Source organism: Colossoma macropomum, unplaced genomic scaffold, assembly GCF_904425465.1.
Source record: "Colossoma macropomum unplaced genomic scaffold, Colossoma_macropomum, whole genome shotgun sequence".
NCBI classification, from domain to species: Eukaryota; Metazoa; Chordata; class Actinopteri; order Characiformes; family Serrasalmidae; genus Colossoma; species Colossoma macropomum.
In genome coordinates this window covers 42354341-42377286 of record NW_023494789.1, presented here as the reverse complement: position 1 = coordinate 42377286, position 22946 = coordinate 42354341, and the positions used below count along the sequence as shown (strand labels likewise).

General features: G+C 39.0%; 3 protein-coding genes across 6 annotated transcripts in view; all 3 read right to left on the bottom strand.

The window, feature by feature from the left end:
* Window positions 1-1899: 1899 nt before the first annotated feature.
* Window positions 1900-8653, bottom strand: LOC118808596 (mapk-regulated corepressor-interacting protein 1-like). Of its 4 annotated transcripts, none has more exons than XM_036571393.1 (4): window positions 8606-8653; window positions 6604-6714; window positions 5791-5895; window positions 1900-3614 (listed from the first exon to the last, which is right to left on the bottom strand). In XM_036571393.1, the coding sequence occupies exons 2-4, from the start codon at window positions 6704-6706 to the stop codon at window positions 3550-3552; spliced, it is 273 nt and encodes a 90-aa protein (XP_036427286.1). In that variant the 5' UTR covers window positions 6707-6714; window positions 8606-8653; the 3' UTR covers window positions 1900-3549. The 4 variants fall into 4 exon arrangements, with proteins under 4 accessions (XP_036427286.1, XP_036427284.1, XP_036427285.1 ...); XM_036571391.1 differs by lacking the exon at window positions 8606-8653 and adding an exon at window positions 8404-8582 and having other exon boundaries at window positions 6604-6717; XM_036571392.1 differs by lacking the exon at window positions 8606-8653 and adding an exon at window positions 8404-8582.
* A 1814-nt stretch (window positions 8654-10467) lies between these two features.
* On the bottom strand, window positions 10468-13858 carry ppp1r27b (protein phosphatase 1, regulatory subunit 27b). The gene is made up of 3 exons (XM_036569627.1): window positions 13104-13858; window positions 11795-11945; window positions 10468-11086 (listed from the first exon to the last, which is right to left on the bottom strand). The coding sequence occupies exons 1-3, from the start codon at window positions 13333-13335 to the stop codon at window positions 10966-10968; spliced, it is 504 nt and encodes a 167-aa protein (XP_036425520.1). The 5' UTR covers window positions 13336-13858; the 3' UTR covers window positions 10468-10965.
* Window positions 13859-17031: 3173 nt separating this feature from the next.
* Window positions 17032-22946, bottom strand: part of p4hb (prolyl 4-hydroxylase, beta polypeptide) — a 28334-nt gene continuing 22419 nt past the window's right edge. Inside the window, exon 11 of the mRNA XM_036571389.1 lies at window positions 17032-18642. Within this exon, the coding sequence (XP_036427282.1) occupies window positions 18559-18642 (84 nt within the window). The 3' untranslated portion in view covers window positions 17032-18558. The remainder of the gene's footprint in view (window positions 18643-22946) is intronic.

The following is a 22946-nucleotide window of genomic DNA, read 5'->3' as shown; positions in this document are numbered from 1 at the left end:
TGATTGTAGAGACTGAGATGTCTTTACAGTGGTGGTGATAGGAACCAGGGGTCACCATGACTACAACACAAATATAGCCATTTTATTTACTATACAAAACCACCACTCAACCTACACTAGTTTTATATGGAATGTTGATGAAGGTAAAATAGTGGGAAATCTGAAAAAAGTTTTTTTGGGACCTTTTTGCCCCACAACACCCCACATGTATCCCTCCACCACCAACTGAATTACAATATGTTTCTTCTGAAAACAATCATAAAACAGTCCTAAAATAAATCTTAAGTCCTAAATCTATATTTTGCCTCACAATGTCCTATATGTACTTCTCCACCATAGTTAAAAAGAATACATTTCAAAATTCAAAATTTTGTAATACAATGTCTCAGACATCAAGCAGTTCACCAATGTGAAAAAAATTTGGAAAAATGTAGGATATGGGCCCTCTAAGAAATTATAATTTAATTGTTGAACAGTAAAGTCTATTTCTATTTATTTCCTGTGTTTAACATAATGGAAAACATACAATATATAAAAGTGCTATAATTTTTGCCACATTTAGTATTTAAGTTAAACTTAGCAAATAAACAGTAAGTGTGTATTAAAATGTGCCGAGGTGTGTTCTCTGTAGAGGATGGTTAACTTATTTACACTTAGAAAATAAACAAATGTAATTTGACCAGGGGTGCCTAAACTTCTGCACATGCCTGCATACACAAAGAGAGAGAGACTGCTGCTCAGGAATCGTGCCTTCAGGCTGGAAGAGGATTGGGCCGGCAACAAAAGCAATGGCTTTATCCAATAAGAAATCTGTCTGTATCTGGGAAAACTGGTCAAGAATGTCATTGTTTTATACGAGTGCTGATCTGTGTTTCTTGCAGCTAGCCGGTATGAATAAAGAGTTTAAACATAAAATAGACACAATAACTACTAACTAACCCTGTTAACTACAGCTCTATACAGTGGCCAGTCCGGCCGCATACAGTCGTATGGAAAAATTTGTGTGCCCCTACTCAAATGACCTGTTTTGTTGAAAAGTTAACATTTTTCGGCAAGACTTTATTTTGAGTGGTCCTTTTTAAATGAAACAAACACTCAACGGACTCAAGTCAAAAACATATATGAGGGTGAGGGTTAGGTTTTGGGTAAGGTTAGGGTTAGGATTAGGGCCAGGGTGGGGGTAAGGTTTAGGTTTTGCGTAATGGAAGTAACATATAACAACACATCTACTTAATGTAAGTAATGTATCAACAGAACATCTAAAAGATATTTACTCAAGTGTATTCAGATGCTGCACTACTGCTACTTCACCGATATGTTGTTGATGTGTTACTGTTACTCTGGTAAGATTTTATTAATCATCTACAAAGGACCACTCCAGAAAAAGTGTTAACCATTTTTCTGCCATTTTTAGTGCACAGTATGTCATATTTAAGTGTGTTTGTGGTAGCAGATGGTAGAAAATCAACAAAGTGTGAGATTTGACTGGGGATGTTCAAACGTTTGCATACGACTATACTCCAAACCATCTGGACATTAAACCCTTGTGTGGTGTTCATGTGTTTGTTACTCTGTGGTCTGGTGGACCCACCACATTATTGTTTTTTTTAAATCAATACAGCCATAACAATTTATGTAAAAAAAATAGCAGATGTTTAAAATATCACTAGTGGACAGCTTAGGGTTCTCCTTTAGCAGCTGTAGCCAGTCAGCAGCCTGTCCATGTTGTCCACCCTCACACACACATATACAAACACATACACACACACACTAACAGCAGGCCATGTAGGAAGAGAACAGAGTGAAGGGACACAGCAGGTTCACCCCAACACCACGTGTAATATAAATGTGTGGGGGAGGTGAACAGTGTGAAGTCACTGAAAATGTGTTTTTTTATATGTTCTTCACAGAAAATGAGCAAAGGCCAAGGAATATGGGGGAAATAATAATAAATCGCATCATTTTTTCTTTTGGTAAACATTGAAAATGGGTCCCACAGACCTGAACACCACACAAGGGTCAAGAGAAATACTAAAACTTAAAACGACAGACAAAAACACTTTCGAGTTATCAGAGAAGGGCCCAGCTAAGCAACTGACAAAACAGTTAAAGGAAGATGAGATTATGGCTTCTTAATGACGGGGAGGGAAGTGCTTGCGATCTGTTCAAACCTATACAACCTGGAAGTGTGAGGAGCCTGAAGGAGCTCAGTGGAAAAGGCCTGAAAGTGTAGTCAGTCTGCAGCTGGGCTTGTGCGTAGGTTTAGCTGCCCCGAGCTGAGGTAAGAAAAGGAAGAAGCAGAGACGAATCCATGCTCGAGTCGCTGCTCTGCTGGCTCTGGAGGACTGGAAAAAATGTCCAGGGCTTGATATTCTCAAACTACACTGCAATAATGTTGTCAAGTTGAGATGGTTGTGCACTTATAAGATTATCTAGCTCATTTCTAGACATTTTTACCTGTTTTAAGTAATTTTATCAAGAAAAACTATCTCACTATACTAGAAGATAATTTTGCTGGTTTCAAATACATTACCTAAGCAAAATTATCTGCCAATATAGTGAGATAAAGTTCATAAATCACTTAAAACAATTATAATATATTTGGGAACAAGTTAAATAATCTTGAAATAAGCTTACAAGAATCTCACCAGGAGAAATATTAGATTCATTGACTAGAATTAAGATCATTTTACTTGACAACATACCATTTTCTGCAGTGCAAGAGTGCTGATCCAGGATAAAGATTCATATTTAAATGCATATATATGCATTGAGTTGCCAGTTTATCATCTCCACCTACTTTGTAGCTACATTCCTTGGCCATTTTATCAGAAACACCTACCATATAGCTGCACTTGGTATGTTTATTCAAATAATATCTGGTCAATGGTGATTCCAATCATAGAGAGGGGCTGATAAATTGTGCACCAATAAGACGGGCTATAGTCTCTAGACTTTTAAGGCAGGTGTTTCCGATAAAGTGGCCAGTTAGTTTAGATATAAAGTGTTTGTACTTAATAAACTGCAACTATGTATTTTACAATCTAATACATACAATTATATGGAAATATATCATATGGGCTTTAAAGCTTGAAGCATTTAGGAGCAGAAGAGCTGATGCAGAACCCACTTTTATGGCTAGAACCACCTTAAACAGGGCCAGAATCCTAGATCAGCATTTCTGCTTCATGGTGTACGAGTACCTGATGAAGTGTACTGATCCAGGATCGTCTTGAGTCTTTTACTGTAACTGATCCAATGATACAGAAGCACATGAGCCAAGTTAGCATGTTCCAGGCTGGGAAGACTGTTTGCCATCATTGACAAATTGCCGTCCCATTCTGAGCACAGAAATTAGCTGGAAGAATGCAGAGCCTCCGTTACTTGCATAACCTTACAGCAGAGTGAATGCAGGTAAAAGGGGTGCAGGTCCTCAGGAGGCGGCAGTGTCTGCGTAAGGACAGGAGAAACCTCGTACAAAGTCGATTTAAAAATGAAAAGCGTTTGCTGGAGATGTGTGCAGGCAGACGGGATCCCTCGCCTTTTTCACTAAGACTTTTTGGAGTCCTGCGTGTTCCGCCGCCTGACGTCGTTTAAGTCCACTGGTGTGAACGCTGCAAGACAAACACCAAAAACATCTGATACAGAATCTAAATACAGAATTTAAATGATCAATTAGCAAACACAAAAACACTTTTCTGTGCTTCCTGTAACTTGCAGTAATCGTCTAAAATAATTGCAGCTTTGCTCTGTTTTGGACCAAACTGGCAAGTAAGAATTCTTTTAAATAAATATCCAAGCTGTGATATTTTATCATGTTTTAGAGATTTAAGAAATACAGCAAATAAATAAATGTTCCTACACAAATTTGAGAATTCTTGTGAATGTTACAAAAATGGAACCAATTGAGGCCTCAATTTTTTTAGGATTTTCATTACAGCTCATTACAACTGGTGTGTGTGTGTATATATATATACACACACATACACCAGGTGTATTTGGGAGTTGTATGCAAAACTTAAAACCCTCCTGGTAAAACTGCATGTTTCCTTGATATTCTAAAGGAAATGAACACATCCTCTACAGAGAACACTCTTAAATATGCCATTCTTCAGTGAATTTTAGTACACAGTTTCTATTTATTTACTGAGTTTAACATATTGTAAATAATTAAAACATCTCAGGTGAAAAGGTGCAACGCTCCCTCTATCCTCAATAAAAGGGTAACTTTCTTTGTTTAAAAACATAATGTTTCGGCCTGAACGCCAGGCGCTCATCAGGACCTTTTTTGAATTTCGTTAAACCTCACCTGTAGTTTATGGAAGCACCTTTTTTCTTCAAATTGTTTCCAAAAATTTTAAATATAAATGTGCCATAATTTTGCACAGGCCACATGTTTTACTTTTCTTCCAATTAGTTAAATTCAGCAAATAAACAGCAAGTGTGCATTTAAATGAGCAGAATTGTGTTCTCTGTAGAGCAGGAGTGCACAACTCTGGTCCTGGAGGGCCGGTGTCTAGCATACTTTGGTAATTTACCTGCTCAAGCATGCCTGATTACACTCATCTGTTAATGGCCAGCTTTAGTGGGCGTGTTTGAGCAGGGAAACCACCAAACCCTGCTGGACACTGGCCCTCCAAGACTTGAGTTGTGCACCCCTGCTATAGAGGATGTGTTCACATGTTTTCACTTAAAACCACAGTGAGAAAAATACATAACCTTTGAAACCCATGGCTGTAATTTTACAAAAATTAAAATTTAAAACATTTTTTTAAATATATACAAACGTCATACTTTTATGGTCAGTTGGTTTCCTACAAGCCTTTTATACATGAGAGAAAAATGAAAATCCATCAACAATTTTTTTTTAAGGGTTAGCTTATACACCGATCAGGCATAACATTATGACCACCTCCTTGTTTCTATGCTCATTGTCCATTTTATCAGTTCCACTTACTATATAGGTGCACTTTGTAGTTCTACAATTACAGACTGTAGTCCATCTGTTTCTCTGCATACTGTTAGCCCCCTTTTACTCTGTTCTTCAGTGGTCAGGACCCCCATGGACCCTCACAGAGCAGGTACTATTTGAGTGGTGGATCATTCTCAGCACTGCAGTAATACTGACGTGTTGGTGGTGTGTTAGTGTGTGTTGTGCTGGTACAAGTGGATCAGACACAGCAGTGCTGCTGGAGTTTTTAAACACTGTGTCCAATCACTGTCCACTCTATAAGACACCTTGTCAGTCCACCTTGTAGATGTAAAGTCAGAGACGATAGCTCATCTGCTGCTGCACAGTTTGTGTTGGTCATCCTCTAGTCCTTCATCAGTGGTCACAGGACGCTGCCCACAGGACGCTGTTGGCTGGATATTTTTGGTTGGTGGACTATTCTCAGTCCAGCAGTGACACTGAGGTGTTTGAAAACTCCAGCAGCACTGCTGTGTCTGATCCACCCAGACCAGCATAACACACACTAACACACCACCATCACGTCAGTGTTACTGCAGTGCTGAGAATGATCCACCACTTAAATAGTACCTGCTCTGTGAGGGTGACCACTGAAGAACAGGGTAAAACGGGGCTAACAAAGTATGCAGAGAAACAGATGGACTACAGTCTGTAACTGTAGAACTACAAAGTGCACCGATATAGTAAGTAGAGCTGATAAAATGGACAATGAGCATAGAAAGAAGGAGGTGGCCATAATGTTATGCCTGATCGCTGTATAGCGCCTTACTAAAACAAGTTCTTTGAGCTTGACAGAAAGATAAAAAATTAGGTCAACATACAGCTCAGGTTGGGGTTCGGTGTCCTCTCCACATATTTCTGGGGTCCTTTATTGCTGTTTTCACTTCCCTGGAAAGACTGCATCTCCCTCATCACACACTGCCAGGCTGCAAAAATAACAGACAACAAAAACATTCAAAAGCAAAAAAAGCCGAGCTGACTAAAAAGGGTGTAGTGCTACACAAATTTTACAGTCTGATATGTACTGTGTTTTTGCACCTTTTTCAATATGGAAGTTAAAAAAGATTCATTTAGCTTTATTTTTTCCACTTGCCAGAACAAGACAAAAGCAAAAACAAATAACTGTCCTAGAAAGCAAATACATTTAAATACACAAAACACACAAAATGTAAGACAAGTCAAGTTTCACAGTTGTCTCTGTTAGGTATATCATGTATTGTTTTTTAATAGAGCAGAATAAAATAGAACTCTAATAATTAGGTTCAGTTAATTAATTAGTGATGTTGATCACTGATCAAGAGCTGATGGATACAGTAGGTAAAACTAGATTAAACGATTATGGTACAACTCAAAAAAGGTGGTTCTTCAAGGGCTCTTTACTTAAGAGAATGGTTCTATAGGGAACAATGAACGCTGCATGCTTAAAGGGTTCTTTGCATCATCAAGCTTGATATTATAACAATAGAAGAACTCTTTTTGGTGCTATATAGCACCATTTTCAAAAAGGTTCTAGACAGAACCATCTACAGCACATTCTCCATCCTTTCATGATGCAAAGAACCCTTTAATCATGCAGAGGGTTCTTTGAGTGTTCATGGTTCTCTTAGTGTTTGTTACACATGTAAACTGCTTACTGTAATGAATGAAGCGCACGTTCTCCTCGTGTGCTGGTGTGAGTAACTCTTCTGTGTTGGTTGGCGAGCAGGCGCCGGATGTCTGTTTGTAGTTTTGTACCATCTTTGGAGCTGCTGACAAAACAGGGGTCATTTTCACCCATGTTAAAAATCACTACGGAATATTTACTTTAATATTCTTTAACATTCAATTGACTAGGAATGCATGATACTGTAGTAAGTTACTGTACTAAATGTCTGCACTTTTTACTGCATTGGTATTCTTGTACAAATAAGTGTTCCTTTGTCTGAAATGCCCAGTCCTAATTATTACATTTTATAAACGTTTATGTGGAGGTGAGCGATATGGCAAGAATATTTTATCACGATACTTCACGACATTTTCACGATACACAATGTGCATCACACTATTTAGTTTTTCTGACATTTAATAAGTCGAAACAGACAAAACAGAACCTGTAGTGCCACATAAAAAAAACTATAACAATAATATTAATAAACCTACAACTACAAAGATTTTATTCAGTGTTTTGCAAACTGCACTGCACTAAATCCAATTAAACAGGCAAATTATGCTCACTTTGTTATGAAATAGTTAGTCAGTGTTATTTAAGTACTGACGATATCCACAAAATGCTCAAAAAAAGCATACTGTGACGTGATTTATCACAATAACAATAAAATATTGTCATATTGCCCACTCCTAGGTATTGGCAGATATGTACATGAAAAAATACCAAATAATGGCATCAGCCCACAACGCCCATATCAGTGTATCCCTATAGTTACTATTAAATGAACTTAATCACAGTTTTGATGTTTTCTAAACCAGCTACTAAACCCAGGAAACAGGGCCCTAGCTGGAAATGGTATAAGACTGTCTGTATTCATACTATATCATACCATAACACACATACGGTACAAATGAATGCATTTCTAATGGTAATGTACTACGTATTGTGTGTATGTATTTAGTATGGTAGTATGCAGTATGAAACATGACATACAGCCTTAAAAAGATGGTTCTTTAAGGGTTCTTTAGTAAAGAAAACTGTTTTATATAGAACCATTTCATGATTAAATGGTTCTTTGCAAGGAGAATGTGCTGCATATGGTTCTATATATCATCAAACAGGGTTCTTTTATTGTTACAAGCTTGACGTCATCACAATAGCAGAGCCCTACACATACAACACATTCTCCATCAATCTGTAGAACCATTTCACCATGCACAGAACAATTTAGGAATGGTAATGGTTCTACATAAAGCACACGGCTCTAAATAGAACCATCCCCTTAACTAAGAAATACCTTTTTTAGAGTGTAGACCATACAGGTGATAAAGCAGCAAGACTCACAGACCGTGATGCTCTCTGCACACTGACTGCTTTGAATTGATGAACTAACGTTCATAACCGGAACTGTGTAAGAACATTAACGCTAGATATCTCTGGCTGCAGGAATGAGTTTTTTTTTCTTATTAGTTAAATGCAAGTTTTAATAAATTCGTCAACGTTGAGTTAGCCCGCTAAACTCAAGCCCGCCTATCTATACTACGAGGCTGAAATTTGCTTCCTATTTGCCAGCTTCTTGTTCGAATGTTCCCGTTCCACCTTAAATGGTGCAGCAGTTACAGCTACACTGCAGCACCATTTAAGGTAGAACGGGAACATCCGAACAAGAAGCTAGCAAGCACGACGCAGACTTCAGCTTCGTTACAAAACAGAGGTTCCTCGCTTTTTCCATGTCCCATTTACTGAAGTCATAATTTAGTTTATGTTTTGACACGTAAAAACGTACTTTGTCCCAGCTGTCCGCTCCTGTAACGACACAGTCTAGCAGGTTAGCCGTTAGCTTAGCCAACCTTCACGAACCACAGATTTTTGTCAGCGAGGAAGCCTTCTAAGCTTTCAAAAGGAGACGGCAGCGGACATATTACATGATTTATTTTCCCGCTAGTTTTACTTGAACCAATAATTGTAAGAATCGTTGCAAATTTAACCTTGCTTTGCTTTGATAAGAGGCTCACTTACAGAACCGCCCAGTCAAGTCCTCCTTTGTGCTGAAGCTTTCAAAACAAACTGCTAAAGGGGCGTGGTCAACACTGCAGTGCAGAGCGCGACCAAAGGGGGGCGTGCCAGTAATGCCAAAAAGGGGCGTGTTTAAGTGCAGTGTTGCCACAAGGGGCGTGTTCAAATCCAATGTAGTCAAAAAGTGCAGTGTGGGCAAAAAGGGGCGTGTTAAAGTGCACCATAGCCAAAAAGGGGCGTGTTAAAACACAGCATGGGCAAAACGGGCGTGTTCAAATCCAATGTAGTCAAAAAGGGCCGTTTTAAAACCCTTAATGAGCAAAAAGAGCAATGTTAAAAAAGGGGCGTGTTAAAGCGCAGTATGATGGAAAATAGGGCGTGTTAAAGTGCAGTGTGGCCAATAAGGGTCGTGTTAAAGTGCAGCATAGCCCAAAAGGGTCGTGTTAAAGCCCAGCATGGGCAAAATAGGGCATGTTGAAGTGCAGCATAGCCAAAAAGCACTGTATTCAAACCCAATGTATTCAAAATGTGCATGTGAAAGCCCAGCATAGCTATTAAGGGGAACTTCAAACCCAGTGTAGTCAAAAAGTGGGGTGTCAAAGCCCAGCATGGCCAAAAAATAGGCACATTAAAATGCAGCCAGAGAACTTGTAGAGAGGAGAATTACCACTTTGTAATGTCTTCCGGATTTCTCAAAAGCTAGAGGGCGCTCCCGAGCGAGTCCAAAATGAATGGGTTAAGATGGAGATTTGAGTAAAATCATAGTTTATAAATGCTTAAACATTTTTAATGTAAAAGAATACAATCAATACAAAAGAACACTTAATAGCATAAAACATTTAAACACTGCTGTTATATTTTTAAGAGCTTTTAAACTCGAGTTTTAGGAGCTTAAAATGGCGCCTCATGTACTTCTGTGACGTCTGTGAGCGCGAAAAGCCAATGAGCTGCTCCGCTGCCAACCAAACAGCACTCAGTAGCAGTAATGCCAGCATTCTGCTGCCCCAAACACGTAAGGAAATGTATAGGTAAGTTTTCTTTGCCTTTTTAGTGAAATACATCCTTCTACTTTCTACAATTAAAGGAAAGTTCTGGGCAAGTGATTAGAAACTATTTTAACTTTTTGTTTTTAGCTGTTGAGCTCTATTTACTCCCATTCATTGAGGACTCACTCACAGGTGCCCTCTGGCATTTTGCAGTCATGTTTTTACATAATGGGGGGAATAGGAAGTGGCCAGGCTCCTCATAAATCAGCTCTAGTGCAGCATTGCCAAAAAGGGGCGTGTTAAAGTGCAGCATAGCCAAAAGAGCATGTTAAAGCCCCATGTAGTCAAAAAGGGCGTATTAAAGTCCAGCAAGGGGTGCTATATCGAGAGCCAAGCCTGGTCAAGCTATATCATATCTCCAGCATGTATCTGTCTGGTCAGTTGTCAGTGTACACCAGCAGTCTTATAAATATGTATGTATTTATACTACTTAATCGTCTCTTCTTTCCAATAGAACTAATAAAGCAGCACATTTTGATCACCACAGTAATGTCGAAATGCACAAAGGGATTGTACAGCAAGACGTGCATTTGCATAGTGTTAGCGGGGCGTTGTAATTTGCCTTCGCATTTTTGCACTGAGTATGTTTCTGGCCTTAAAGTCCTGTGCGGGCAATAAGAGGGCATGTTAAAGTCCGTCATGGAAAAAGGCACTGAGGGCATACTGAAGATCAGTATGGCTAAAAAGCTGCTGCACTAACTCATTATCTTTCTATAAAATTGAAAGAAACCAAACCATTTACTCATAAAAAAAAACTTTATTGAAAAATAAAGTATAAAAATTAAGACTAGGCCGTGCAGTGCAAGATTGCAATAAAAATCACACCTATATAATCAGCAAAAAATATTTCAGTGTACCAAAAGAGAGTCACAATATAAAGGCAAAAGGGAAATAAAAACACAATTTTTACAGCATGAGCAGCCTTGGATTGCACAATTACACAAGTGTATAAAATGCAGTTGTTACGAAATCTATACAAACCACATCATTTATACAGCCTATAATGTAGTACAGTAGCGCTAAACACAAACTGATCTCGAACTGCTTCGTGTATAGCTCTTCATTGGGATGAAAGCAGCTGTGCACAGTCACTGAAGGTAGAATCCTTCGATGTAGAGGACAGAGCCACTTCTCCATTCAGCTGACCACCATGGTCACCTTGAGCGCTCAGGCCCAGGCGGATATGACCGAAGGGCCTTGTTGAAGACTTCAACCGTGACAGTGGCTGTCCCAACAGAACCATCTGGCTTGTTTTATCGCAAACTGAGAAGAATTCGGGAGAAATCTCAGTCTCCTCCAACCCCAAACAGCTCCACAAGCTCTTTGCAGTCTGGGTCAATGAGGTCAGCAGGTTTCTCTCCACATTCATTCTCTGCTTCTGGATCAGCACCCAAGGACAACAGATACCTGAAGGGCACAGAGATGAAAAAGAATGTGTTTAGTCAAGTTGGAGAGGTTTGAATTTCATGCTGGTCTAAGCTGGTTTATGCTGGTTTATGCTGGTCTAGTGCTGGTTTAGTTGGTCACCCAGCATGATCATGGTTGACCAGCATACCAGCATCCAAAAAAACAACACATTCTGGTTTATGCTGATTTTTTTTAGCAGGGTTGTAAATGTCTATCTTTCTTATTGTGGCGGGATCACAACGTTAGCATGTTTAGCTAAGCAGAAATACCGTGTTTGGGAAGCTAATCATAATGCTTAATGGTGTAGAAAGAAATGAAGTAAAACAAAACTTTTTTGAAAAAAAATATATCTAAAAAGACTTAATCTCAGTCCCTCTACAGAGATTAGTGCATGTAGCTAAGCAATAATACCCTATGTGACAACTTTATTGCTAATACTCTAGGTCAACAAATCAAATTAGCTACTAATGCTCAATGCTAGTGCGCAATGCTAATGTTTAGTGCTAGTCCAAGGAACATACATTATTATTGTATTTTTAAATTTAAAAAAGTTTTCTGACTTTTGTATCTTTAAAGTTTTGGACGGATGGTCGAGTTTTATAATAATACCCCATTTAAGAAGTGAGTCACTAATTCTTTTTTTGAACTACTAAAGACTTCACACCAAACCTTTACCAGCTACTAAAGGCAACCAATATGCAAACTCACTCTGCAATTTCTGGAAATCCATCACTGCAGGCCATGTGGAGCGGCGTCCATCCTTCTTCATCTCTCTGCATGATGTCAGCCCCGTAGCTCACCAGCAGCTTCACACACTCCAGGTTCCCCGAGAGCACAGCCTCGTGAAGGGCCGCCATGCCTGCACAACCATCAGAGGGATCACAGGATAAATATCCAGCTCAGACAACTCAATTATCACCGTGATTAAGGTTCAGGACACTGAGGATTATCTTATTACAGCCACAGTCTGTTTATGTCTGATAAACAAAAGGACTGTGATGGAGCGATAACTGGTGAATAGGGCTTAATAAGAAGCTTGGGAGCAATTTTAAGGCCCCATTGAACAAATAATAGAAATAATGAGAGTATTTTTTTGAATGTCATATTCATTGAAGCTATTGAAGAGGTTTGAACCACTTTAGTTACATTTCTGCAGTCAAATTGTTGCTGTATTAAGGTTATTATTTATTATTTAGGTTATTATTTTGCTTTTGGCAGATTTTTGGCATATTTAAGGTAAAGAAGGTTAAGACCCTCTTGTTTAGATAAGCTGTTAATGAACTTCCACTTGTTTCTTTTTTGTCCTTTAATTGTTTATATTTACAATTTTATTAATTTCTGTCTTTTGTAAGGCACTTTGTGAAACTTTGTTTGGAAAAGTGCTATATAAATAATGCATATTATTATTGTTATATTATTATTGTCCATTATTTGAATTTTGCGGTATTTTCCATTTTTAGTGCATCATGGTTAGACTATCGTTCAGAAGTTTAAAATCACAATTCAAGTTTGTAATAATTTTTCTTAATAATATAAAACCAAATTGGGCAGCAGAGATAAATATAAATGATTTGAATATGCTAGCCCTGTTCAACTTCATAATAATAATACTGCTAATAATAGGAAGCTAGGAAGCTTTTAGATTTGTTTCAGCTGTTTAGCTTCTAGATAAAAAAAAATAATAATAATTAATGTGCAGGAAAATATTATGACAAGTTCAATCTTGAGGCAGATATATTGCCATAAAAGGACTGTAAAATGGAGAATTACAGTATGTTATTTATCATTTTATCACTTCTTGTTGCTCTCAGCCTGAAATATTGATCAAAACATCTAAAATACTTTTTATCAACCTTCTAATATCTAAATCAGCATTATATTATTTATAGATCAGTTATTACAGTTTATAAACAACACAACTCATTTTTAGAAAGATAACTGATTCCAAACATCTGTGGTAGCATAAATAAATTAGATAAAAAGAAACAACAACAACAAAAACACCTTCTCTCCTTACCTGAGTGGTAGATGGTGTCCAGGGTCACTCTCCTGGTTCTAATAAAGCGACCAATCCTCTCCAGCTCGCCTTGGCGGACGTAATCCTGGAAGAGGACATCGTTGGGGAAGTGGACGCTGCGGACGGGTTTGATGGACTTGTGAGGACGCAGGCAGGATGTTGGGCTTACAATTTTGGAGCTGCAGCCCTCGTAGGTCACAGTTGGGGTCACTGGGCACTGGTAGTACTTCATGTTCACCTAAGAAGTTCTCCTCGTCTCTCAAGAAGCAAATCTGAGAAGTTTGGTAAATCAGCAGCTAAGCTGTTGGCTTCTTTGTGATGTTCTTGGACGTTCAAGTCAAACGTTTGCTTGGTTAAGTTTTAGATCTTCTCTAGGTTTGCTTTTCTGGAGCTTTAAGCCTTTATCTCCTCAGATCTCCTTCACTTTTGAGAATGGTCTTCTCAAGTCTTGTAGATTGAAAGCTTGAAACTTGGCTTAAGCTTTAGATGTTCTGGTTGTCTCCTCTTGGGAAGCTTCAGTTCTTCTCAGTTCTTGCAGCTTGCAGTTGCTCCTGCTCTTCCAGTGCTGTTGTGGCTGGATCTCTTTGGTATAAGGCTTCTTCCTGGACAGTTGGTGTGTAGTGCGAGTCTGAGTGGCTCTGAATGGCTCTGGGCCCTATATACCCTCTCTTGGACTATTTTCGGTGCTGTCACCTCACAGCTCCAATGACTGAATTGGAAGATGAGTGGACCTTGGCCCAGCCCACTCAACTCACTCATGCCCTTCCAACTGATGGGAGCTGTAACCTCAGCCTGTTTTCGCCAGGATACACACACCCACATACACATTCCCAATCACTCCAAGCTTGTTGGTCACGCACTGCACAAGCGGGGAGTAACTTCTAGTAAACAACCCATGGGGCATAAAGATTATGGGTGAAACATGCCAAACAGCAGGCCAAGGCTGGTCAACAGCCATGACTGGACTTTTACAAATCGTGTCTGACCAACGGCCAACATAAAACAAGGTGTATGCCAGCAAACAGGGCTATTTCGGTTCCTCGGTTTATGGTGTTACCATGTGGATGCCACACAACAGATGATGTTGGATTCTAGATTTAGTATACAACCCTACCAGATTTTCCTGCCTGAGCTTATCATTAATAAATAACCTTCACAGTTCTAGAGCTCTAGAACATTCCAAGTGAAGCCTAATTAACATAAAATTGACTTGGTAAAGACAAAAGGGTGTCAATAACTTATCAATTTAAACATATATTATTAAAAGTGGAAACATGTACTCAACTGATTTTTCAAAATTTTTGCATAATTAAATAGTTAAGATGTAAACAGAGTCATTCAGAATGGTTTGGTGTGAAATGCTCCGTTCTAGAGAAACTTACCAAGTCAGAATTGTTCACAGTGGTGGTAATAGGAACCAGACGTCAGCTCCCACACCGAAAGTTATAACATCAAATAGTTATTAATATGCTGCCTGTTGTCTGAGATGTTGTTTAATGATAGTTTTCAGAAGAAACATATATATTTCAAATCCAGGGTGTTGTGAGGCAAAACAGTCCCCAAAGAAAACATATTGTTTCAGATTTTCCACTATTTTACCATCACCAACATTCCATATAAAACTCAGAAGACACGTGTAGGTTCACTGGTGGTTTTGGATAGTAAATAAAATGTCTGTATTTGTTCTGTAGTTATGACAACCCCTGGTTCCTATCACCACCACTGTAAAGAAATCTGAACCATTTCACACCAAACCACTCTGAATCTCTCTGTTTACATCTCAAACACTGAATTTGTAGAAATTTTGAAAAATTGAAAAGGACTTAATTTTAAAACCAGGAAAGGAAGAAAGTATAATCTGATTTCATCTACTTTTAGATAGTTACTGGCTAGGTTTTCAATTAAAAGGGCCCATATATCCTTTTTCATGTATTTTTGTTTTTTCTCCTTAAGCTCCACTTTTGTGTGGTTTTATTAAAAAAAAAAAAGTCATAATGTAAAACAGTTTTTACATGACCATTTTCCAACTTCTTTTTGGCCCTTACAATTAAACAGGATGCTTTTGTTACTGTGCCTTTAAGACTGATATACGTAAATAAGCTCTGTTCTAATTGGCTGCCCTGTATTGTGCCTCATTCAAAAAGCAGTCTGCGCAGAAACACTCCTTATAACTTCAGTTTGAACGGGCGGGGCTAAACTGCTATAGGCTGAGTAGCCAGATATATGTAAATTGTTTTCATGACATCACAGAAACAGTGAATTCAAAACAGGCTGTTTCTGCAGCTCAGGTTCCATATAAGGTCTTCATGGACCGAGGAATCAACAGTATGTTTGGAAACTTTAAGTGTTTACTTATTTATAAGTATACTCCATACTATTTCAAAGAAATGGAGGGAAATTGTTTTCCATGATCTGGCCCTTTAAGGGAATTTTTTATTCTTAGCGTAGATTAAAAAAAAAATCTGAATTTCAGTATTTTTGTTTCTCCTCCACCCAAGCCTTTTCATTTAATCTACTCTGTAATAATAAGTAATAAAAATAATAACATTTAGGTGTTATATTTCCTCATAACATCCAAAAAATTGATTTAAAATTCATGCTTTTTATGTGTGTAATCAGCTTAAACAACAAAAGTCCACTGTTGGTGCCATTCTCTTTCTCAAAAAGTGCACTATTACAGCCACACAGATTGATATATTGTGATGGTAGATTTATTATTTAATCTTATTTTGAACTGTAATGTAACAGTATACTTAAACATCAGTGTGACTTAATAAATTAATGGGTTTTGTAGTACCATGTAACATAAAACAGTCTCTAAAATACTCATATGCCCCTAATAAAATAATCACCCTTCAAGAACAATTCAGAAAACTCACTCACATGACACTGAATGACCGTAAGCACGAGCTAAAGGATAACCTACTGCCGGAACTAAAGTGCCAGTAAGCTGGTTCAGATACAAGTGTCATCACTGTCAGGGCAGCGTGTGGTCAGAAATTAAATTTAAACATCCGTCACCAGCAAGGCATCACAAATGGCTTTGCCTGGACTTTCCCCAGGTACACAGAGACCCCCAACTTAACCCTTAAGGCCGGAGTACACGGACCAGACAAACGTCTGATTACAGAACCTAGAACACTCTTTCCTCATCTACTCTGCATCATTTGGTTCGTCAGTTTTTTTTGTTGAGATTCTCTATTTCATGCAAACAAATTCTGACTCAATTAGTTAAAATCTAAATGACTGCAGCAGGTTCGACTCAAACTAGATGCTGATTGTCCAATATTCTCAAGTGTTGAATTAAAAAATGGAAGAGAAACTTCTAAATCTTAAAGAACACCATTATTTACACATTTTGAGTTCTGTATAACTCGGTGTTTGAGATGTAAAGAGAGTCATTCAGAGTGGTTTGGTGTGAAATGGTTCAGATTTCTTTATAGTGGTGGTGATAGGAACCAGGGGTCGCCATGACTACAACACAAATATAGCCATTTTATTTACTATCCAAAACCACCAGTGAACCACGTGTCTGAGTCTTTTATGGAATGTTGATGATTGGAAAATATTGGAAAATCTTAAATAATACATTTTCTTTGGAGACTATTTTGCCTCAACACCCACCAAAAAATTATATAATTTTGGCCAAAACAATCAGGCAGTGTATTGATAACAATTTCATGTAATAACTTTCTGTGAGGGAGCTTTTAGAGGTGGACGTCTGGTCCCCATCACCACCACTCTGAGCAATTCTGTAAGGCCTAAACCTTCAGTTTAGCAATGAAATGTAAGGACAACCAATGGGCAAATTCTCACCACTATTAAGCTGAATTACAAATCAGCACAGAATTCTAAACACTTACAACTAAAAGTGAAAGAAAAAAAATGAAAGAGAAAAAAATAAAAAAATAAAAGACACCAACACAAGTTTGTCACCATTTTTGTTGTTTATTTGGCCACCAGTTAACTTTTCCACATCGAATTGAAAATGTGATGGAATGCTTCACTTCTCTGAACATATTCGCTCCTTTCTCGCTTACAGCTTTCAATTAAAACAAAACAACCAAAAAACTCTTACAGAAGTCCCACCCTGTACAAACCCCCCCATTCAATTCCCCCATTTACATCACCCCTGATATCCACCCCTACTAGAAAAAATAACCACAAACAGCTGGGGGTGAAAAGAACAATAGAATATATTCACAACCCTGTCCCTGGACGTGTGAAAGACAAAACAAAACTACACGCTGATCAAGGTAGCCTTAGCATTTTCCTGCATTGTTCCCTCCCCGTTTTACTGACCACACAGACAGAACCGCCTTGGCGCAAACCGCCGCAAGGACAAGGGAGATTAAAGGATGGGATAAAAAGAAAGAAAGGATGAACTTTTAATGGAATTATTCCCAACTATGAACTGTCGCCGCTTCAGTAACTGATATGAAATCTCTGCTGGCGTAATGAAGTGCTACAGAATTGTATTTATTTTTTTGCTTTCCTCTGAGACCGAGAGGGCCACGGGCCCTTACACAAAAACCCATTCAAAAGAGAAACAACTGGAAACACAGAATTAAATAAAACAAACATATTTCATATCTTAAAAAATAATTCAGTAGCCAGACATTAAAGGAATAGCTCTGTCAATGATGCTAATATTGCTAACTATGAATGAAGAACAGCCATTAATTAGTGTTATGAAAATTACATCATGCTAATTGGTGGCTAGTGGCTCTCATTCACCGTCAGCTAAATTAGCATGTATGGTTGAGCTTTTCCTTTAATGATTTGGGAGAAAACGGTGAAAAAGAGACTGTAATAGAAAAACAAAAAGCAAGAAAAGGGAAACTACCTCAGCTTGGTCTCGGCTACACCTGCATTTGTATCGCAATGGCCCGCTCTAGACAGAATGTAATGCTTTGATCAACCTCCTATTGAATGTGGCCCCGATGCCCTGAGAAATCCATCCATTCCAGCCACTGTACACTCGTCCACTCCTTTCTGGAGGAAAAAAATTAAATAAGCTGGCTTTCCTTTCCAACTCTGCTCCCTGTGCAAGATTAGATGTCAAATTAAACTAATTAGTGAGGTGGTGGGCTTGTAGAGAAGCTAATTAGACGATTAAAAACCTCAAAAATCTGAGGATAAACAAGCTTAAATGCCAACACTGAGGTTAAGCAGGTGGGTCTCCTAACAGAAGCAGAAAACACGCTCCATAAATGACCCAAAACATTTTTTTTTATTCTTTGAGGTCCAGTGGTAAGAAGAGTTCGGGCTGGAGACCGTCAGGATGGAAACGGTTGCTATAGCGGCGGGATGCGGGCGGACGCCCGGCAGCTGTGGGGTTGACTAGGAGAAGCTTGAGGTTTCCCAGGACGGGGAGGGTGCGTTAGAGTGGAAGTGGTGGTGGTGAAGGGGTTTTGTCTCTCCTCGTGTCCTCCTCTCTCTCTCCCGCCCGCCCTTATAACTCATCGTGCCCTTCATCATCGTGTCCTTCGTCTGAATCGTCCGCATCCTCGAGGTCGGCATCTTCAAGGTCCGAATCCTACGCAGAAAGAGGAAATACATGAATGTTCATCCAACAGATCAAGTGATTTTCGTTTTTAAAAACAGTTTTACATTCGCTGCCAATCCAAGCTTCAGTCATACCACAAGAGTAAGGCTGTGTGCACAACGACATTTCAGTATCCATCAAAATCTCATTTCAATGTGTCTGAAAGTTACAATCATTTATTCAGAACTTTTGACGGAACAAACTTGGATGTAACTATGCGTCAGCCAATAGGTGAGTCTGGGGCTTCAGTCAGTCACAATGTTGAGCAAGAAGAAAAGAAAAATGGTGTTTCACCCTTAAAAAATATGGTTCTTTAGAAAGGACCATGAACACTCACAGAACCCTGTGCATGATTTAAGCATGAAACTGTTTTTCAGATTGATGGAGAATGTGCTGTAGATGGTTCTATATAGAACCTTTTTTTTTGAAAAGGGCTCTAAATAGCACCCAAAAGGATTCTTCTTTTGTTACAAGCTTGACATCGTAACAATAGGAGAACCCTTTTGGGTGCTATATACATACAAAATTGTCTACAGCACATTCTGAAGAACACTTTCATGATGCAAAGAAACTTTTAATCATGCAGAGGGTTCTTGGAGTGTCCAAGGTTCTTTATAGAACCATTTTCTTTATTGAAGAATCCTTAAACCATGAGTGTAGCAAACATACCTACAACATATCAATGATGCATTATTGTTCTCCACCCATCTAAAAAACTACTAGAACTACTGATGATGTATCTTTAAGGTGGGAAAAAATGTTTAGGAGTGCAAAACTACAAGCCCATTGAGACCCTTGATGTCGTCGGGTGGTTGTATCGTGTGTTTGCATGATGCACACTGGGAGTTGTAGTGAAAACATTAATGGAAAAAAAGCAAACCATACAAAATTGTAAATTCCATCAAACTGATGAGGCTGAGTGACACAGCACTGCACTACAGAATATTATATAACACAACAAATAACATTAAATGAAAGTTTTAGGTTTGAATGCACTCATCGGCTTCTTATAGCTACATGTTCTCCATGGCAGACACTATCTGCTAATGTACCAGTGTTAACCATTGTGATTCATTTGTGATCCAGTCTTTAAAATAAAAGCTCCTAATTGGCTTGGATGTACAGCTTTAGGAAAAACCTTCAAAACCAGGTGTGGAACTGGGTTTCCTCCAGGCCACAGCTCTGCAGAGATTAGCATTTCCCTCTTCTAACACCCTGAATTCAACTCAAGGCCTTGCTAATTAGCTGACGAGTTGAGTCAATTGTGTTCAACGTGACAGAATGCTGAACGCTCCAAAGCTGTGGCCCAGAAGGGATTTAGTTCGGCACCCTACTTACAAATATAATACATAAAAAAATTCATTAAAAAAGTGACCATGACCAAAATGATTCTCTAAAGAAGTGTAAATTGAGAGGTTCTTTAGGAACACCGGTCCCTGTGCGCATCACTGTGAGCAAGGCTATAAGGCTAAGGGTACCAAAAAGGGTTTGGTTTGAGTCTGCAGAACATAAGCTTTTGGTTCACTAAAGAACCTTTCAAATCAGAGATTTCGAGTGAGCTTTTAAAAGCACCATCTACAGAAAGGCTTTTCAGGTAGCCAAACTATGGCAATGCTCCAAAAAGCCTTTGCTGGCATCTCTGTTTTCAAGGGTGTTGTTGGCAATTTGGACTTGTTGCAAAGGAACAACTGTGCCACGAATGGCACGGCCACCCTGTCACGAGCATCATGCACGTTCGTGATGCCAACAGGAGTAACAGCAAACTAACGGCTGTTGAAGGAGTTACTGCTGGAGCTGCTGTCAGCGGCTGCTGGCGGTTGGATCCCATCATCCAAGAGGTAAACAGCCCTTAACAGCTGTGCTAGGCATTAGCAACAGCAGTAAGGCCCTGGAATTAGACTTCCTAGAATCAGAACCAGGGGATTGGGATGGGTTTTCAAGCTTTGGATCTTATCCAGTCTGGATACCAAATGGTGGCCACTGAAAGAATTAAGGGCATCGCAGAATGTGGTGGTCTTACTGGGTTTTGGTGATGGGTTCACATACCACAGCTTGGGCCATGTGCCCAGGAAAAGTGTGCTGAATATGGTGGGGAAAAGTTTTTGCAGGCCAGTGCTTGGTTTAACTGACCATCAGTGGTTTGGGCTAAGCATTTTGATTAATAATGTTAGTGCTCCTAGTTAGCATTCTCATTTATTTTAAATCTACATTCTGCAAGCTAAGAGTTAGATGCAAGGGGCAGCTGTGCTGGACTTGAATCAGAGCTTGTAAACCAAGACTCACTGGAGAAACTAGACTCCCTGACTTGTGGTCATGATCATAAACATCGGTCAGAAGTTCATCAGTCCCATGACTTAGCGGGCACTTGAGGCAGATGTGAGAATATGACCATTAAAATAACATCTCAAACCCATTGTGTCATATTTTGACACTAGCACTCAAACAGGCTACTTAGGTTTCAAATGAAGGTATGAAACATGAGAAGAATGAAAGATGCAAATGGCTAAGAAAATGGGGGGAATTTTTTATTTATTTATTTTTTAAAGATACAACCCAAATACTTAACAGGTCAGGGGTTGATTTGAAGGTCATGTTCAAGGATAATCTAGCAAGTAAGAGGTACTAAATCCCTTAATGCACAAGTAAATAAATGCATATGACCGTTTACAATACTGTAAATGGCATAACTGAGTAGCAGCAAAAGACTGACCTCAAACTTAGAACAATGTCTGACTCCATAGGCAAACCACACTGCATCCACACCTCACACACACTTACTCTGATCTTACTGTTACTCCTATCTAGCAACCCTATATGTACACCTGCACATATAGATGGACATCTTGTACATATTCACATATCCATATCTTGTATAATCTGATTACCTTCGCATCTGTGTAAATGTGATGAACATGATTTGATTTGACTCAAGACTGTGTTTTTCTTGAATTAAACAAAATCATAGGAAATAATAAAAGCTTAATAATAATAAAAAAGTGCTGAACTCTGGGTGTTGTGGCTTTCCAGGACTGGGCCTCGAAACCTCCAATTTAAAGATAACAGCAAACTAAAACCCATGAGCAGATGTGGTAGATTTAAAGACAGACTGAGCAAGACAAATCTGACAAATCATCTGAATGGAAAGGAAAAAAAAAACAAAACAAAAAAAAAAAAAACACACCATTGTACAGGATGCACTGGGGTGCAGATTTGACTGCAGATCGAGACACAGCCATAAGGCAGGCATTTCTGATGTGCAGCAAGGTCTTTAACCTCCTGCAGTGCTTCGGGAGCCAAGCCAAGAATGCAGGGCTTTCTGATGGACATGGAGCAGCCGCAAATATAACTGCAGCCATCAAGCAGCATTAGAGGGGCTCAAAATGGCATTAAATACACATTGTTGCAGCGGTTCAAGCTCCAGTTGAGACCTAATGTATTCAATCAGAGTTTCTCAGTCTTTAATCTGAAACTCTAAATTACCTGAGAAGTTGTGGCATGTTTATTGAACAGCGAACACAAAAATGTAGCACTTTAGGTCCCCAGCACTGTCATTTATGACCACTGCATTATTTAGACTCTGGTAACTTCGCACATACTTCAACAGCCACAGTAGAAACCTTTGCAAATCTGAATGACCGCAAAACAGGGCTTTTAATAATGCTTTCTGAAACTAAAATGGTAGCTATGAAAAGCAACGGATTTGGAATGTGTTATCTAGGCCATCACCTCCAAGTTGGCCTGGTGACCAATCCAGTAGTTCTTAAACTGGTCCTTAGAGACAGTCCAGATTTTTGCTCCAACTTAGCTTGCAACAAAAAGGGAGCAAAAATGTGGAACTGTCTGGGGGTCCCAGAGGGCCAAACTGAGAACCTCTGGACTGATCATTCTTAGTGATCTTCAGTTGACTGCATTTCTTTATTTCCTTATGTATGTAAGGGAGCATGACTGGTGAACTATTAGTTGAAAACTGAGCTTTGTGCTCAACAAAAAACAGCCTTGGTGTTACCTGGATGTGTATTCTGACCAGTTTTGATATTTGACTATCTGTAGGTGTTAATAGCAGGTTACCCATGGGGAGAAAGGGAACAACAGAAAGGAAAATTCATTGGTGGGTTGAACCGAGAAGTTTGTGTGTTGGATAAGGCTTAAGTAACGCAGGCTGCCCCTTCAGATGAGCTAATGAGAGCCAGCCAATGCAGTGGTGTGTGGTGATGACTTACGGGCTTCGACACGAGGTTTTTATCCTCAGTGAATGACGTGTGATCATATCTCGTCATTGCTGAGCCAACATCAGC

Bases quoted from the DNA above. Each gene is read 5' to 3' on its own strand.
- LOC118808596 (XM_036571390.1), bottom strand. From the start codon at position 6,736: ATGACCCCTGTTTTGTCAGCAGCTCCAAAGATGGTACAAAACTACAAA. The intron at 5,896-6,603 runs GTAAGCAGTTTA...TTATTTTTGCAG, and splicing joins CGTGCGCTTCATTCATTACA to CCTGGCAGTGTGTGATGAGG. The intron at 3,615-5,790 runs GTATGTTGACCT...TTTGTCTTGCAG, and splicing joins ACCGAACCCCAACCTGAGCT to CGTTCACACCAGTGGACTTA.
- ppp1r27b (XM_036569627.1), bottom strand. From the start codon at position 13,335: ATGAAGTACTACCAGTGCCCAGTGACCCCAACTGTGACCTACGAGGGC. The intron at 11,946-13,103 runs GTAAGGAGAGAA...ATGGTTGTGCAG, and splicing joins GGACACCATCTACCACTCAG to GCATGGCGGCCCTTCACGAG. The intron at 11,087-11,794 runs GTGAGTTTGCAT...TGTGCCCTTCAG, and splicing joins GGATTTCCAGAAATTGCAGA to GTATCTGTTGTCCTTGGGTG.